Source organism: Terrapene carolina, unplaced genomic scaffold (assembly GCF_002925995.2).
Source record: "Terrapene carolina triunguis isolate 2854851 unplaced genomic scaffold, T_m_triunguis-2.0 Scaffold58, whole genome shotgun sequence".
Lineage (NCBI taxonomy): Eukaryota > Metazoa > Chordata > Testudines > Emydidae > Terrapene > Terrapene triunguis.
In genome coordinates this window covers 83,279,671-83,298,016 of record NW_020664409.1, presented here as the reverse complement: position 1 = coordinate 83,298,016, position 18,346 = coordinate 83,279,671, and the positions used below count along the sequence as shown (strand labels likewise).

Here is an 18,346-nt window from a genome sequence, read left to right as displayed (position 1 = left end):
GTACACACACACATACACACTCTCACTGAACAGTCTGGGTGATCCTGTCTTTGCTTTGTTCAGTTTAATTTGTTGTTCACTCTAATCCCATTGGTGTAATGCATCACAGACGTTCAAGGAGAATTTGACCACAGTAATAAAATAATTATTGAAGATTAGTCTTGATAAGGAGGCAGCTATCTTGGAAAGTAGAAACAATGGCTATGGCTATATGCCAAATGACAGGCACGGGTGTTATTACTAGAAATAGTGAATTGCCACTTAAAGAGCAGAGCTGGCCATAGATCCCAGGCTGCTGTGCCAAACTACTTGCATGCTTGAATTCTCTCTGAGAAAGATGGTTTTGTAAACAGTGTGGATTAGATTTAATATCTGAGCTATTGTCACGTTCAGTCTCATGCAGTGACACCATAAACTAAGATGGATAGTGGTGCCTTGGAGCCAACTTGGGAGAAAAGACTTAGGGCCACATTGCAGCATTTAGACACTAGCTGGATTAGAGAGTGGTATGGGGCCATGCTACCACATAGGGAATGTTGAGGGGGATTGTACCAGGCTCCCCACGCTGAGAAGGATGCAGGCTTCCCTTTAGGGAAGCTGAACCATTCTTTGGAGAGGTGCAGCTTGTTCCCGCCACTCTGAAGTGCGGGGCTGAGTAGGGGTTGTGTGGCGGGGTTACAACTCACCGGCGCGACGCCTCCTGCTGGCTGTCTCGAGAATTAGCTCTTTCCAGCCCAGAGCGCCTTCTGCAGGCCAGTGTCTCACCTGCCGCTGGCCCTGTGTCCCTCCCAGACCCCAGTGCCCTTTGCCCAGGGGTTCTGCCCACCACAGTACCCCCTTGCTCTGGGTCTCCCCTCCCTGGGGAACCCCCAATCCTCTAAACCCACCTTGCCTCAATGACTGTTGTCAGTCATCATCTAGCCTCCACCCCTTGGGGCAGTCTGTAAACCACTCATCATCAGCAAGGGGGTTAAGACCTGCTGCCTTTGCCTATCTCTGGGCTGCCCCTCTGCAGCCCCAGTACCTATTTGTAGGCCTTTAACTAGGCCTGCAGCCTGGGGTTTTGCTAGGCTGGAGCTCCCCAGCTCCCTCTGCCCTTCCCCAGCACTCTTCCCCAGCTCCACCTCAGGTACCCTGCTCAGCTCCTGGGCAGCCAGGTTCTTCTCTCTCAAAAAGCTAGAGAGAGAATGTCTGTTTCAGTCTATGGCCCTTAGCCCTCTTATAGGGCCAGCTGTGGCCGGATTGGGGCGTGGCCCCACCTGTTGCTGCTTCCCCCAATCAGCCTAGCTTTTCTCCACCACAGCCCTCTCCAGGGCTGCTTTAACCTCCTCAGGGAAGGAGTGGGGTGACCACCCCACTACAGGTTAGGACAACGATGCTCCTCCTCCTCCTCACCCCCCTTTGGGTGTGTGTGGGGGCGGACTAAAGGTCCATGTGGTTTCAGGAGTTCAGAGACTCCTCTTGCCCTCTCTCCTATGTAGCCTCATGAGGGTCTGCCACAATCCAGCCTTTAGCCATTTCTCTCTGTGTAGTGTGCTGGGCAATCTGTATGTAATGGATCCTGGGTAAAATCTAACACTCACTTCAGCAGGCCTCAGGCCCTGGAGCCAGTTTTATTCCACTCTGATGGAAGGGGCTTGGATTCAAAGGGGGCTCCAGCAGCCCAGGTCCTTGCTCAGCAGCACACAATAGACGGGAGCAGGACATGGGTGGGGCTGTGTGAGGATTGGTGCCAGAGTTTATTCACTGCTGTTTCACATCCTCCCTCTGCACCAGGGTTACCTCACCCACACAGCTGAAGAAACAGCTGCAGTGCAGTGGCAGGGCCTTTCCCTGGCTATGCTGGGGAAAATGCCTTTTCCTCTTTCCTCCTACATGTCTCCCTGGTGCCCGCAAGCTAACTGGTTGGCTGAGATTTGACATTTTGTGCTTGTGTGCAGACCTAATTCCTCTACCATACATACAAAACCATAACACCCTGCAATAGAATAGTCTGTAGCAAAATGTAAGGAAGTTCCTTCTCTTCTTCTTAGCATACTTTTGCTGACAAAGTAAACACCCTAAGATAAGTCTGAATTTAATGAAATTTTGCATGCACGGAGGCATTGGCACCAGACTTTCTTTGAACTCTGTAGCCTTCACATTCAGTACTTTTTTCACTAGTCTCCAAGAGTCTGTTACATTCTGGGGATAAAGCCGGCTAGCCAATAGAATGCCTTTTAAATTACCAAGCGCTCTCCATCTGAAATTGTAAATGGACTTTGGGGCTATGCGTGTGCAGACAGCACACAGAACTGATGTTTTCCCAAGAGAATGTCTGTCCATTGCACTAGGTCAAAAAGGTAGTGTGTGATGTGAGGAGGGGCATTCCAGAGCTGTAACTCTCTTTCCTTGACTCAACCCCCTCCTTTCCAACCTGCAGGAGTTACTTCAGCTCTAGGGCTGTTTCCAAAAGGAAAACAGTGAAACTGTCATTGTTTTTGTCAAGATCACTGTGTTTTTAATAGATTAGCTGAATCCCATCAAAATACTTGAAATGGTCTTTGCCGCTGCTCTGTACAATGATATAGAATCACTGAAGTCTGTTATATTTCATTGCTTCTTCACCATGGGGTATCATATTCACAGAGCACGCTAGCAATGTGATTTGTAAGGGGAAACTGTGGTAGAATGCTGAAACAAGTGGATACAGAGTAGTCTTTTCTCTGTCATTTTAGCAGTGAGTTTCAGAGTTCATAGTGAAAAAGTTTTACTGAATTAACACTCCACGCAGCATTCCGTTTACTTCTTTGGAGGGGAAGATAAAGAAAACAAGATGTGATGGTGAGCACATATTATACTGAGTGGTGTATGCACTTGTCCCAGTAAAGTGATAAAAGAGTCAGGTACTGATCAGCTTCAGTGGAAAAACTCCACGAATGCACAGCCTGCTCTTCTGACTAGCAGCTTTATCACCCCTTTCAAAATTGCTTCTCTCCATTTGCCAGTTAATAAATGAACTGCTCCAAGATTCAGGCTTAAAAACTATTTTGAACATGTAAAGTATGAGGAAAAAATTCAATATGCAACTGTTTAAACATCACTATTTTGATCCCTGGATCAAAGCAATATAATTGCATGAGAAAATTTTGATATGATATAGAAATTTTTATAATTGAAACCATCTTTGTTTTAATGCAATTTAGTATCAACTTTTTCATCTTTCTGACCTCATTAGATGTGCCTGGTCATTAGATACAGTGTTACTAATTTGTTTTAATTTAAAGGCTGCTCCGGTTAATGATTGGTTGGACTAAGGTTTTACTGTGTAAGATTAACTAGATTTAAGGATGGCAAAATGCCATCGTAGCATTAATGCCAGACTTTAATGAGAAGCAGAAGTAAACTCCTAGGACTCTGATAATTTTAATGTGGGACCACAGTTGTGCTCTCATTATCTTAATGCCCTGTTATATTTTGAACATAAAAATAAGTATTCTTCTCCCCATCAACTCCTAGTGATGATTACACTGAATGGTATAATGCTCAAGAATAGATATAGTCTTAAAATCATATATATATTAGATATATAACCCTAAATGCTGTTTCCTTTTGAACCATATCCTTTATCTAAACTCTTATAATCAAATGGAGAAAATGTTTCATACCTCTCATTGTGTCTGCCTTTATTTTACAAACCACATGAAAGCAAGACAAGATCATACTGACAAACTTCTCTACTGCTAAAGAATACTCTCTCTCTCTCCTTATATTTTACTATTTTTTATATTATAGGACACACTGATTTTTCTCCACTCTCATCCTCTTAAGTGAATTTAGTACTCCTGAAAGGTGCTGGTTTGCAGATCTATAGACTGAAATCCTCTGTTTTTCCACTGATCATATACAGCAGTATAAATTTATCCTATACTCCTCACACAGCATATCTCAATAGGACCTGGAGGCTTCCATCTAAAGCCCTATTCCTTCGTACCTAAAAGCGCATTAAACACATGTATAAGGCCCTGATTGAAGAAAGCATCCTTATTCAGGACTGCACTTAAGCACCTGCTTAAGAGTTGGGTTATTCATGAACCACACTGAACAATTGCCATTCTGGTGACTAACATACTAACACTGTAGCTGTGGGTATGTCTATACTGCAAAAACAAAGTCACAGCAGTGATTCTCAGAGCCTGGGTCAACTGACTTGGGCTTACAGAGGGTCCTGTGGCACCTTTAAGACTAGCAGAAGTATTGGAGCATAAGCTTTCGTAGGTGAATGCCCACTTCATATTGATTTATACCTGCCTCTGGAAATTTCCATTACTTGCGTCTGATGAAGTGGGCATTCACCCACGAAAGCTTCTTAAACATTTTAAAAACCTTATTTACTTTACATACAACAATAGTTTAGTTATATATTGTAGTCTTATAGAAAGAGACCTTCTAAAAATGTTAAAATGTATGACTGGCACGCAAAACCTTAAATTAGAGTGAATAAATGAAGACTCAGCACACCACTTCTGAAAGGTTGCCGACCCCTGGTCTATACTGACATTTTTAGCCCCAAGTTAGTTAACCTTGGCTCTGAAATATGCTGCCACAGGGCTTTCTTTCTTTTCTTCAGTGTAGATGTACCCTGTGTTAGCATTGCCACACAGTACATATTTTCCCAGCAACTTCTGGAATAATTTTTGCATTCTCTCAAAAACACAACATAACCCTTTACCTAACGATTGTTCTGTTTTTGTGCTTTTTTTTTCCAATTAGGAAGGAGGACAGCAAAAACAAAGGACAAGAGAAAGAAGAAAAAGAATTTAATGGAAAGGGCTCAGAAGCAGCACCACATCTTCCTAGCTACAGACAGAGCTAGCCAGTAAAGACTTTTTTGTTTGTTATATATATATATATTTTTTTTTTTGCAAAGTGCACAAAAGCTGCTATATGCTCCTGCATATGGATGCACTGCAATTCAGCTGCTTTGACAGTATTGGCTGCAAATAACTTGTGAAAAATGTCCACAGGTTTGTTTGTGTTATTTATACTTTTTATTTTTTGACCCTGAAGACTCCAAGGGCCGGAGCGCACTGAGTTGAATCAGTGGAAGTGGTGCCGAAGTGTGTCAAAGACTTTGCATTCAGTGCCTGGGAAATGGAAATGGCCAATGTGTTGACATAAAAGTGCAACAGGAAAGAAGGCCGCAAATCACCATTAAATAATGGACTTGTGCATATTTATATAAAAGAGGAGGTCTGGGTGGTGTAGGTACTCTTGCATTTATGGCCTTTGTTTCTCATATTTGTACATTTCAAGAGTAAATGTATATGAATATCTGCTTAGTGTTAATGTGCATTATTCTCTGCACCATTCTCTGCACCCACTGTATTGAAACAGTTGTATAATAAAACTGCTTTAAGAAGATATACCACAGGAGTTACTGCTTAGTGTTCTAGGAGCACAATAGTCCTCATGTGTACATATTATGCTGTCTGTGTATAAATAAACTTATTTACTGTACATTTGTGCTTTCATTCTTATGTGTAACAAGTTATGTATGTTTAAAGTTATGTCACTTTGGTTCCAGTAATTCCTAAACATAGTCCAGTAAACACTTTTTACTATGTTTTGAATGTTTTTACAGTTTATCATTAATTTTAAGGAAGCCAGATTTGTTTCTCATTTGTTAAGGCACTTTCACATAGCTAAACTAGCTTGTATTGACCTCAGAACACAGTGTCAGGTTTGGAATATACATGCCTAATTCTTTCAGTAAAACACAAGTCTCTTCAGTTACAATGTAACCTTATCTTGGGCCTGAGCTGAAATGTTGGTGTTGCTTCTCACAGAAAGAAATCTGACATCTAAGGCCTTGTCTACACTGGGGGAGGAAGGGGATCGATCTAAGTTACGCAACTTCAGCTACATGAATAAAGTTGCTGAAGTCGATGTACTTAGATCGACTTACCTCACCACGGTGAGTCGACTGCTGCCACTCCCCCATCGACTCTGCCTGTGCCTCTCACCAAGCTGGAGTACAGGAGTCGACGGGAGAGTGCTCAGGGATCGATTTATCATGACTAGACTAGACGCGATAAATTGATCCCCGCTGGATCAACCACTGCCCGCCGATCCGGCCGGTAGTGAAGACATACCCTAAGAGTTAAGATGAATTATGGTGGTGACGGATGTACATGGAAACAAGATTGTGAATGGGGAATTATATGAACAACTCTCATTATCCATCACAGGAGTTGTATGCATAGCTCCCTTCATATTGTGAACAGTACTTTATCCCCATCAGTCCTAACAATGATTACTTCAAAATCCTAGCCTTACTGTTTAGCGAAAGAGGCCTTTACCATGGAGATTAGAAAAGAAATTGCCATCAAACATTATAAATTAGATAATTTGTAGGTGAAGGGGATTCATTTCCTGGCACTGGCACTCAGTTCAGGAATTTGTAGCAAGTTTCAACCTTGCAGTGCATCTGGATCTGTTTATTTATTGCATTTCCCCATTTAGGGAAGGAGAAATCACAAAGGGTATATTTCAGTCGTCTTGCATTATCGGGCCAGCATTCCAAGTGAAGGCTTTTGAAGGTCTGCCTTGGAAAAGTCTGCACTAAAATTGCTGCCTGCCTTCACTTGTGGATGTTACTCTGGCTCTAGAACTAAGATTGTATGTGCATCATGACCTTAAGAACTAGCGAAAATATAAAGCAAAGAAAAAAGGCTTTGGCACCTATCTCTTTAGAAAATAAAACTTAGTGTTAGTTTTAGGTTTACTGATTCTACTCTTCACAAATAAACTATGAAAGAAAAGTATAAACAAACACAGATATTGTATCCATGCTTAGCTATCTAGGAGTATTTTTACTACAAGAAATATACAGTATTAAGCCATATATGAATGTTGTATGAAACTTCTTATGGATTTTCACTTAATCCTGAAGTTCTCAACTCTTTTCATTCTAGAGTATGTTCCTATTTAAATTGAACAAGTTACATATAGTACCTTATTGTTGAGACTAATAAAATTTTTCTATTCCTGGGATGTTGTTTTGGGCATTAAATAGCTGACTTAAAAAATGTAGATGCCTATTTTGATTGTTGGTTATCAAGTTTGATTATAGATGCAGTGACCACCTGAGCAGAATTCCACTGGCAGAGATTACAAATATTTTATTAGCCATGTCATGAAATTTATTCTACAAAATACAATAAAACTTTATAGTCAACCTCTGAGTAAAATATGTTGGTCCTTTTTTAATTAAAAGAATGAATTTCCTATTAATGGAATCCAGAAAAAATATTCAAAGAAGTTTTATGAGTAGAAATGTGTTTGTCAACGGAAGCTGAATAATTAAGAGATTTTTAAACCAAATAATATTTTGTCAGTTATTTATGTAGTATTATAAATGGGCCTGGCACCTTAAAACAGGTTCTGTATGCTAAACATAAGCTAAAGAACGATCTTTCCCAGGGATCTTATACTCAAAATGCACCTGTAGAGTGCAGATAACACATAGAACAATGTCCCAGATTCAGGACAGCATTTAAGCGTGGGCTTAAGTACATCCCTTTTCAGGACTCATTGGCTTCAACAGGACTTAAGCACATGTTTAACTTTAATCACACAATTGAGTGCTGTCCTGAATAGGGATGCTTTCTTGAATTGGGTCTGTCACACTGTCTTCAATGGCTCACTACTCTCAGAAACAGGGCAGAGATCCCAAACTGGTGGTTCTATAATTAGATTTCACCAAGCCAGTAACAAACGTGAATTCCTGGGTCACTATAACAGTCTTACCATGGAGTCACAGCCAGTCCCCTTAGACTCTCCAGTCTATCTTGCCACCCTGACAAACTGGACTTAGTGATAAATGGTCACTTCCACCAAAAATCACAGCACATTCAGGTTGCTTCCAGTCCCAAGAGACCAGTCATTTACCCCCAGATCAATTGGTGCCCAATTTGGTCTTACACCAAAGACAGCACCTGTAGCCAATCCTGTAACAAACTATTTAAAGGTTCATTAACTAGGACAAAGAAATTAGAGTTATTTACAGGTCAAAGCAAGCTAACATATATACACATGAGTTACCATCTAAATCCTCAGAGTGACAGAGTTATAGTGATCTGTCCATTTAAAGTGTCTTTCAGAGCAAACTCAGGAGGCAGCCCCTGGGGATCTCTGGCTCAGAGTCTCTGGCCCTTCAGAGTTCAAACAGCCAAAAAGATGGAAACTTTTCCTGGGGCTTTGATTTATTTCTTTCATTCAGCTTCCAAGCCAAAGGACAAGCTTGCTTGCACATAGCATTGCCCAGGTGTGATAATAAGGCCATTAACCAATCCTTTGTATTGCGCTGATCCTTGATGACCCTTTTGATTTTGATAGTCCTTTTGGATGGGTGGTGGGGACAATTCCTGTGCTTAGGTTCACAAGTTCAGAGCAAACATTTTCACAGTTATAAGGCAAAACTTACATATTTTCTTATTGTATGGAATACAGACATTGCAAATGAGATTAAGGCATACAGCAATTTACAAGCATTTCATAGAGTATAAACACTAAATACATTCTTATAAGACTAATATCTATTTTGAGCAAACTAACATACAGATGAACTGGCCTGGTCTCCAGCTATAAGTTTGTTAGTCCTTAGCTTACGCTTGCAGCCAGGGCAAAAGCTGGCATCTGGCCTTCCATGGTCACAGGGCCCAGTGTGAAGAAAGTGGCCAGATGTTCAACTATAGAAGAGGAGGCCTTGGGATGGTTGATCTTAGGAAGCACTCTTTGTCCTTCCTGGTCCTATGGTGAGTCTTCTCTGCGCCAGGCCAGGCCCCAGTACAGATTGGAGCTGCCTAAGGTTGCAAGACTTCAGAACAGCCTACAGTTAGATAAACATTTTTTAAAAGTTAACCTGAAGCCTTTCTCTGACCTCAGCTGTTGCACTTAATTCTGATCACAATAGGACTGATTCAAAACCCACTGAAGTCAATAGGATTCTTTCCAGGGGTTTCAGCAGGCTTTGAATCAGGCCCACTGTGTACTTGTCTCTTCCACTACCTGGGGGAAGCACCAATATCTATGGCTTCTCTTGGCCAACACCCGTCGGGCCTTCTCCAGAGCTCCACAGTCCCAACTAGCAGATGGTAAGAGAGCACTCACTTGGTGAGACAGAGTCCATCTCAAAGCACCAAGGAAGAGAAGAGTGAGGAGGGATTTGATAGCAGCCTTCAACTACCTGAAAGGGGGTTCCAAAGAGGACGGAGTTCGGCTGTTCTCAGTGGTGGCAGATGACAGGACAAGAAGCAATGGTCTCAAGTTGCAGTGGAGGAGGTCTAGGTTGGATATTAGGAAACACTATTTCACTAGGAGGGTGGTGAAGCACTGGAATGGGTTAGCTAGGGAGGTGGTGGAATCTCCATCCTTAGAGGGTTTTAAGGCCCAGCTTGACAAAGCCCTGGCTGGGATGATTTAGTTGGTGTTGGTCCTGCTTTGAGCAGGGAGTTGGACTAGATGACCTCCTGAGGTCTCTTCCAACCCTAATCTTCTATGATTCTTTGATTCTATGAAACCATGCAGCCCTCTTCCCTGCTGTGTTTGTCTGGATAATTCACTTTTACTTGGTGTTTACTCTGACTGAGATTCTTTTCATTTTCCTGCTGAGAAACTGACTAAAAAGCTGGTCAGGTGCACTATTGATGTAAGCAGGGTTTGAATGAGCTCTCCCCTGACATCTAGTGATGAGCTGGGGGTGAAGACTTCAGGAGCAGACTGCATGCATACAGTCAGAGCCTACTCTGCCTAGGTGCATGGCAGCTGGAGCTGCTTTGCCAAAATGATCACTTTTTGGCTAGTTTTGGGTTACAAATCGCTCCAGTGTTTGAATGCAGGGGTAATGGGATGCTGTTATCCTTATTGCAGGAATAAAGGGCTGCAGAATTGTGCTTACCATGCCCTGATTGAGCAGGGTCACCCTGAACCTCACTTGCTAATCAGGGGGTAAGGATGCCAAATCACAGTGAAGGGGTGTGTGTGTGAGTGAGTGAGTGAGAGTCCTGGAACTAACTGCACTACTGAGCAGGTCTAAGGGCTAAGTTAGACCTTGGGTGGGGACAGTGTTGCAGTGAAAGAAACTGCACTGGCAATGAGGTTCTCCACTATCTGCTGAAATCACTGAAAGCTGGGTCAGGTGGTGGAACCTTAGAATGTGACGTGACAGAGGTGACAGCAGCAGTAGCAGAGAGACAGTGGCAGCTGTGAGCCAGTTGCAGATGTGGCAGCAGCAGAGGCATTGCTCCGCCCCCCCCCCCAACCTAAGGGTAGGAGGTGAATCCTTTTGAACGGGAATACTGGGTCTTTGCTAACTAAGGCCAGCCAACTGTGAGTGGGCTGCAGCAGAGGGAGAGGGGAATGATGTGTTAAGGGACATATTTTGTCAGATTTTCACACCACAAGGTGAGAAACTGAGGCAAAGGACACTGCTCAATGCACTGTGCCGTGGGTGTTTGCCTATAGCAATCATGGTGGTGTTTTCCCAAGTTAATGCTGGGTCCCCTTTTCCTTTTTAATAAAAATTTTCTTTGTTATACACAGACTCAATACTCGTGAGTGGAGAAGTATTGCCTCTAAGAGGTTCCCGGGGCGGTGTTAAACTGTCCCAGATTATTGGGTGGGGGCTTAAGCCAGTTCTGTTTTGTATTGTTAAGGGGGACCCTTAGATATTGAACCTGGCCCTTGTTGCTGCCGACTCCACCTGACATCAATGTCACCTTTCTGGCTACTTCAAAAAGTCCTTTGGTATTTGTTTGCATCCTCCCTTTATCCATCAGGATCCCAACAAAGTATCCAGAACACTGACGGGTTATCAAGATTTGCCCTATGTTTCTTTGTGCTTGTCTGGATTCCAGGAATGACCCTCTCTGGGGCAGAGACTGAGACCTCCCACACTCAGCCAAGAGGGTGTTTCAGGGTGTATCTGTGAGAGGTTTTGTCTACACTGTAATTTCAAGGTCTTCACACAGATATGAATTGCAAAGATTATTTGGCAGGGGGAGAGGGGAAGAAAGGAGGAAAGAAAAGCCCATCTCTCAGAGGTGAAGATAGAAACAGCCTGTGTTACTCCAGAGGCTAAGCCTGCTTCCTCTACATCTGATCAGAAACAGGCTTTTTTAAGAACTTTTCTAATGAATGGCTTACTTCCCCCTAAGGCAGATGCTACCTTTTTGTTTTGTATGAAGAAAAGTGACACTATCTATTGAATCAAGTGGTTTATCTCCTAAGACAGGAGAACAGAATTTTTTTGCTATTTGTTTTGTTTTTGTCTGTTTGGGGGTTTCTTGTTTTGGGCTGGGGGAAGTGGCTACTCACATCTTCAAAACAATTTTGTATGTCCCCAGGTCAGCAATCTATTGAAAAGATTGATGGTGTTATTGGAGAAAGAGCTTCAAATATTGTGTCTTATGTTGTTGTTTTTTTTTTTAAATATCACTGTTGACATAAAGCACTTTTCCCCAGGAGTCCCTTCTTTTATGCTTGGTCTTCACTTACTCTTTTCAGAGTAGGGTTGCCTTTCTTTAAGAACTTTTCCCCCAGCATGCCTTTCTGGGAGCAACTCTTTAAATTGGGCAGAGTCAAGCAGCTGCAGCACCAAAGCCACCATTTTGTGACTGGCTGCTATTTGCTTCATCTCTTCTCTTCCTGCAGGTAACTTGTTATTTTTAATTCTTAGTATGTTTTTCCTTCCTTATTCCTAAGGTAACAGGTCCCTATCTCACACTACTTCAGTGCTACCTTTCTGTGCTAGGAATACAACTGTTTAGAAATTATTTTTAAATTATGTTATTCATCCTGTAACTTAACTAAAATTTGTGATATGCAAATGGTAGCTGCATCCTTATCATAAAGGCTACTGTGGGATAAAACGGGACACTTTAAAAACTAGACACAAAAGCAGCCGCTTCCTTTAGTTTCTTCCTCTGGAGCTGTTTTGGAAGGAAAAAGTTTTTCAAAGTGGATTTTCAGCAAAGCTGGTCAAAAATACAGCAACCAAATTTTACAGAATCTTCAAAGTCTTTTCTTGCTGCTTCTGTTGCAGCTTTTTTCCCCAATTCAAAATTTTAAAATGTTAATGGAAATTTCAAAGTTCAGAAGATTTTTACCAACTCCAATGTTAGGGTTAGTGGTTCAGCTTTCTTTGTTGCCACATAATAAAATAAAATTAGGATTTTAATTAGACAGCATTTGAATGTCTGACTTATTTTAACATTTGTTTTTATACATTATATAGTACATGTGTCTTCACTGTGACTCTGAAGAGATTTTGTCATTCAAAATGCTCTTTTTTCTCTCTTTCTTTCTGTTTTTCTATTTCAGAAAACTCTGTATGTGTGTCTGAATTGAATTCCTCTTTCATTTCCACTTGTAAATCCAGAATGACTCCAGCTACTTCATTGGAGTCATTCTGGATTTACACCAGGGTAAAGGAGAGCAGGATTTATCCTCCTGATGTAACCTGCAAACCAATTTCCATGTATTGACTAATTCTTCACTAATGGACCTACACTGTGCCTGTAATTGAATTGTTCATGCTAGCTCTCCCCCCAGGAGTGAAATAACTGACCTGGCAGCTATTAGAGTAATCTGATCCCCATGACACTTGCAGTGTAGACTTACTCTAAGAGAAGTGAAGGCCAGTGTTTAAAGAGCAGAGTCACAGAAAATGACTGCACAAATGACATTGTGGGGCTTGTTTGTTTCTCATTCTTTTTATTATGTAAATTGGCTCAATTTACAAGTATTTTTTCTCTTTTTCCAATTGTCAAGCCTGTAAATTTACTTTGAGCTCAAATCAAGTTGGGCTCTTTCTTTCTCCCACACCATCACTTATAATAAAGGTTCTGCGGGACAAATTATGACCTCTGTTACATCTGTGCAACCTCTTAGTTTTCAAGTGTTGGATTCAGTGACATCTCTGCAACCCTCGTGCTTTTGCCTGGGTTAAACAGGTGTAACTGATTAGAACTTAATAAACGAGTTGAACACACCCCCAGAGGATGGATCTGGTGAGTCAGAAGGTGCAATTTTTTTCATAGTCACTTTTCCATATAGAACCATAGGTTTAAGTAAATGAAGCAATTATCCAAGCAAAGGCAACCTGGCAGTAGCATGAGGCAGAACTACACATCCACATAAACAGATGATAAAAGGAGAGTTGTGAGGAGAAAACCAAGAGTTTTCCTCTGCCTTGTGCTCTGTACAGGCTTCATTTGCTTCTCGGTGAACTCTAAGGTATTGGCCTTCATCTGTAAAGCTCCATATGGTTTAGTACCAGCCCACACCAGAGACCATGTATCTCTCTTGGTACCATCATGATAGTTGAGGAGCTCCAGTTAGCAGTAGTTAGATTTTAATTCAGCGCCCCCTCTCCACCCGGTTACCTTCTTTAATGCCAATCTGCTTACAGGTTTTGATGGACAGATCTGGGTTCTTCTGGATCCCGCCACTCACTCAGCAGGGTGTATCTTCTTTATTTTTTCCTATGAATTTATTTGGCAGTGCCTCCGCCCCCCTCGCTCCTTCCTGGTAGGGTCACCAGGGCAGCTTGGGAGGAAAATTCTAACCACAGGGTAATCCCCATTTACTTGCCAGATAGTTGGAGACTTCCAAGAAATAACATAAACACATACAATATATTCAACACAATAATTATATTAAACAGGAGACAACTATAACAGAGTAAATCACTATTTTTAGGGTCACCGGTACCCACGCTGATAATATCCGTGACTTTCCCCAGTCACGTGACTTAATGTAGCAAATGTAAGATTAGTGACCCGTTGGTACGTGTACTTTGTTGGGGCCCTTGATGACCTATGACCACAAAATTCTTCTCTGCAGTGGTCTAGCAGTGTGGCTGACTGGGTTCAGTACAGCCCAAAGGACTCACAAGTGGGAGAAGGTGGTAAATCCCTCCACAGGTTTAATATGCAACAGGTTATAAAATCCCCAAACCCTCACTCCCTGGCTTGAGGACACAGTTCAGGGAGTAGGGGGTCCCCAAAACAAATTCTCTGACTGACTGACTAAAAGATGGACTCCTCAGTCAGTGCAGAGGGGCTGATCTCTGCTGGCAGGGATCCTCTTCAGGCAGGAATCAGGCTGCTTCGGTCCCAGATTTCCCCTCACCACAAAGAGGTGCAGGGCTCAAGGTGAAGATTACACAACTGTACTAAACTCCAAACTCTAGTCTCCTAGCCCAGAGTCCAGACACACACACAGCAGGCAGCAGCCCTGGACTAGCAGCCAGAGCAGAGCTGACCATGTGGTGACTGGTCTCACCTAGTGGGCTGGAGGGCTAACTCAGCCTGGCTGGGGAAGTTTCCCAGCAAAACTCTACAAACCGGGAATCATCAGTGGAGAAGGAAAAGCCCAGCTAAGGGATCTTGCTTTCAGGTCCCTAGGGGCCTGTTCTCTGGGGGAACCCTGCATGCAGGCCTGGGACTCACCAGCTCCCCACACAGCCAGTCCTGCCTTTGCCCTTGCCCTGACTGGCTCCAGACTGACTCAAAAATGGCTTCTCCCCTTTCCTGAACTCTCTGGGAAGGGCATCTCACTCCCTATTGGTTGCTGGGCAGACTCTGAGTCTGCCTTGGCCCCCCCTCCCTACCAGGGTCAGTGTGCCTCTCCTTGAGCTGCCAGCAGACGGAGCCCCAGGGATGTAGGTTATCTCCTTGGGGGTTACATTAACTTGAGAGTTGATGGTAAGGTCTGAAGGACTGTTCTCTGCCCTAATGGAAAGCTCTGGAGAATTTAACAGGGATGAAGCCAATAGGAAACAACAGAATTTGTTCTTAAAACATAAACATGATAGCCTTTCTATGTTTTTGCACCATCCTGTAGAAATCAGTGGCAAATTGCTATAGAATTCTGTTCTGTTCTTTCTTTCTCCTCCTGCAACCCTTGGGTTCATCAGGTATCTACCAGTTTCCTCCATTTATTTTGGTCTTGTGCTGCTCTGTTCAGACTTCTGAGTGTCATGTTAATAGATTTGCCTTTTTCTCTATTGTTCTGTGTAATGTTTCTCTAGGTCACACTTTTTTCCTCTTCCCAATTGGTGTCCATATTATCATGTGACGTAGAAGTTGTGTTGGTGGCATCCTTAAAGCATGCCCTAAATATGTCCATTGTCACCTTACCATGTCGATGCTTTGGTTTGCTGTATTCAGAATTTCCGATGTTGCAAGAAACTCTTTCCAATGGACTCTGAAAATCTTCTTCAGCCTGCATTTACTTTGGAATGAGTTGATCTTTTTATGAATTTCTGTTGTAAATTTCCCTAACTTTCCTCCATAAAGGATGAAAGACATGATACCAATGTTAAAAATGTGTATTTCTGTTGTAGATTTCCCTAACTTTCCTCCATAAAGGATGAAAGACATGATACCAGTGTTAAAAATGTGTATTTTTGTATTAGTGCCAATCATGCTACTTTTCCAAATGTTTTCAAGTTTTTGAAAGTTGTTTGCTGCATTGATATCATTTCTCAACATCTAGCATGGTGTCATCATCCTTGCCCATCACACTCTCTAGATAGGTAAAACAGAACACTAAAGGATGATTCCAAAATGTATCTGTGACAGTGTACCCCATAAGGCTTTATGGGGAGGGGGTGCTTATAAATGTATGTATGACATAACTGGAATATGTTTGGTGCTGCCTGTGCCAGGTAACATATCTCCATAAAGGTTATGGTCTACTATATCTATTCATCCTATTTGTACATATATATATCATTTTCTACTTGAGGTTAAGAATATGGGCTGTATGCTTGCTTGGTTTCTAAGTAAGCTTTGGGAGGCATTTGGTCAGCTTCTTTAGGAAGGAATTCGCCAGGTTAAGTACCTGATCAGGAAACACTTGGGGAACAATGCATCTTGGAATGCTCCAATCCACATAAGAAGTCTTCCTAGAGACATGCAAGATTCCATGTGGGCAATGGCTTCAGCCTGTAAAGACTGAGTCATGCAGGGACATGTGACTTGCCCAGGTGACTCCAGAACTCCATCTTGGAGCTGGACTTTGCATAGGAGGGAGGAGGGGGGTCTCCTCCCACAAGAGAGAGTCTATTTAACCCCGGGGGGGGAGATCCCTCCATTTTGTCTTCAGCTGGCTAAAGAAGGAACCTCTCCACCCCCCCAGGATGCTTGAAGGAAACTGAAACAAAAGACAGTAACTACAGGGGTTGTGAGAGATTGCTGGACCCAGGCTAAAGGGAGATTAGCCTGTAAAAGAGAGCATTCTGGAACTGGTGAGGAACTTATCTGTATTTAGTTTGATTAGGCATAGATTTGCACATTTTATTTTATTTTGCTTGTGACTTACTTTGTTCTGTCTGTTACTGCTTTGAACCACTTAAATCCTTCTGTCTGTATTTAATAAAATCACTTTTTATTTAGTAATTTACTCAGAGTATGTATTAATACCTGAGGGAGCAAACAACTGTGCATATCTCTCTATCAGTGTTATAGAGGGCGAACAATTTATGAGTTTGCCCTGCATAAGCTTTATGCAGGGTAAAACGGATTTATCTGGGTTTAGACCCCATTGGGAGTTGGGCATCTGAGTGCTAAAGACAAGCACGCTCCTGTGAGCTGTTTTTGGGTAAACTTGCAGCTTTGGGACAAGTGATTCAGACCCTTGGTCTGTGTTGGAGTCAGACAGGAGTGTCTGACTCAGCAAGACAGGGTGCTGGAGTCCTGAGCTGGCAGGGAAAACAGAAGCAGGGGTAGTCTTGGCACATCGGGTGGCAGCTCCCAAGGGGGTTTCTGTGATCCAACCCGTCACAGTATCGAATGGTTATCAGTCTCTATTAAATTCTATAGGGATCGCTCATAAGGGTGTGGGACTTGGTCTCAGTCCAAAAGATACCAAAGCTTTCATGAAATGGTACAAGGCTTATCTTCTCTGCCACACATGTATTTGACCTTGGCCTAAAATTAGGGAGGGTTTTCTAGCTAGAATATTGGGGTGGCTTAGAGGAAGAGGGTTGTTATTGCTGACAAATATGAGAGAGGCAATGATTGGTTGGTATGTTGTTTTAAAGGATGTTATGTGGCACAATAAACTGTTATGCTCTGCTCTCCTTACTGCTCCCGTCAGCTCCTTCTCCCAATTGCTGTATGTTTCCCTTCATGCAGTCCCTGTGCTTGGTACAGTCACTCATGCCTCTGCCAAGTACCCCCCTCTCTTCTTCAGGTCCTATCTTATTGGCCACTTTCCCATGAATTCTTCTTCCACTGACTCGTTTCACCCTTGTGTAGCTGCTGAGTTGTCCCATGTTTTGTCCTATCTTTTAGATTGTAAGCTCTTTGGAGCAGGGGCAGCTCTCAGGGCACTTTTGTGTGGATAGTCAGTGTGCAGCAAGCTGGGGTGTAAATCTTGCTAATGGGACATCTGGACCTTGCTACTGCACACAAAGTTCTATTTGGAAGAGCAGTAGATCAAAGCACACTATGAAACTTTTAGTGTGCAGTAGCAGGTCCAGATGGCCTGCTAATGAGTGGCGCCCTCAGGGGCGGCTCTAGGTATTTTGCTGCTCCAAGCTCGGCAGTCAGGCGGCTTTCGGCGGCGCACCTGCGGGAGGTCCGGCTGGTAACGCAGATTCGGCGGCATGCCTGCGGGTGGCTTCGGCGTACCCGCCGCCGAATTGCTGCCGAAGCCGCGGGACCGGCGGACCTCCCGCAGGCATGCCACCGAAGGCTCCCTGACTGCCGCCCTAGGAGCGAACGGCAGGCCGCCCCCTGCGGCTTGCCGCCCCAGGCATGCGCTTGGTGCGCTGGTGCCTGAAGCCGCCCCTGGGTACCCTGGAGCGCTGTAGATTTACACTGCAGCTTGCCATGAACTAACTCTCAGTCTTGACAAGGCCTTAGTCTATGTTTGTGAAGCTCTCTGTGCAGTTAGGGTTGTGTGTAAAGGCTGAGTGGCAATATTAAAATACCTGGAGTAAAATGCCCAGGATTCAGAACTCTATTTCTTTTTCTTTTAAATAGGAGCTGCAAACACTAACAAGTTGATGGAAAGGTTGCCTGATTGAGCTATTGCTTCTATAGCCCTCTCTCCATCCTCTGCCAAAAAGCTATTTTGTAAATTTCTGGAGCCGTTCTTAGTGAATCAGTATGGCACCTTATGCTAATAGTGTAATATGAGGATTATTTTTTCCTTTCCTTCTCCCCACTCCTAGTTCTCCCTAGGACCATAATTCAAGGAACTCCCATGAGCAGTGTGTGCAGATGCTTCATAGCACATAGCTGACTCACAGATGTTTTGGCTTGTATTTTCTAGGTAGGCAGCCAGCCAC

At 43.1% G+C, this 18,346-nt stretch overlaps 1 protein-coding gene across 2 annotated transcripts in view; it reads left to right on the top strand.

The window, feature by feature from the left end:
- Window positions 1–5,499, top strand: part of RSPO2 (R-spondin 2) — a 164,653-nt gene extending 159,154 nt beyond the window's left edge. For both annotated transcript variants that reach the window (XM_029913429.1, XM_024194490.2), the window contains exon 6: window positions 4,753–5,499. In XM_029913429.1, coding sequence (XP_029769289.1) covers window positions 4,753–4,862 — 110 coding nt within the window. In that variant the 3' untranslated portion in view covers window positions 4,863–5,499. The remainder of the gene's footprint in view (window positions 1–4,752) is intronic.
- The last annotated feature ends 12,847 nt before the right edge of the window (window positions 5,500–18,346 follow it).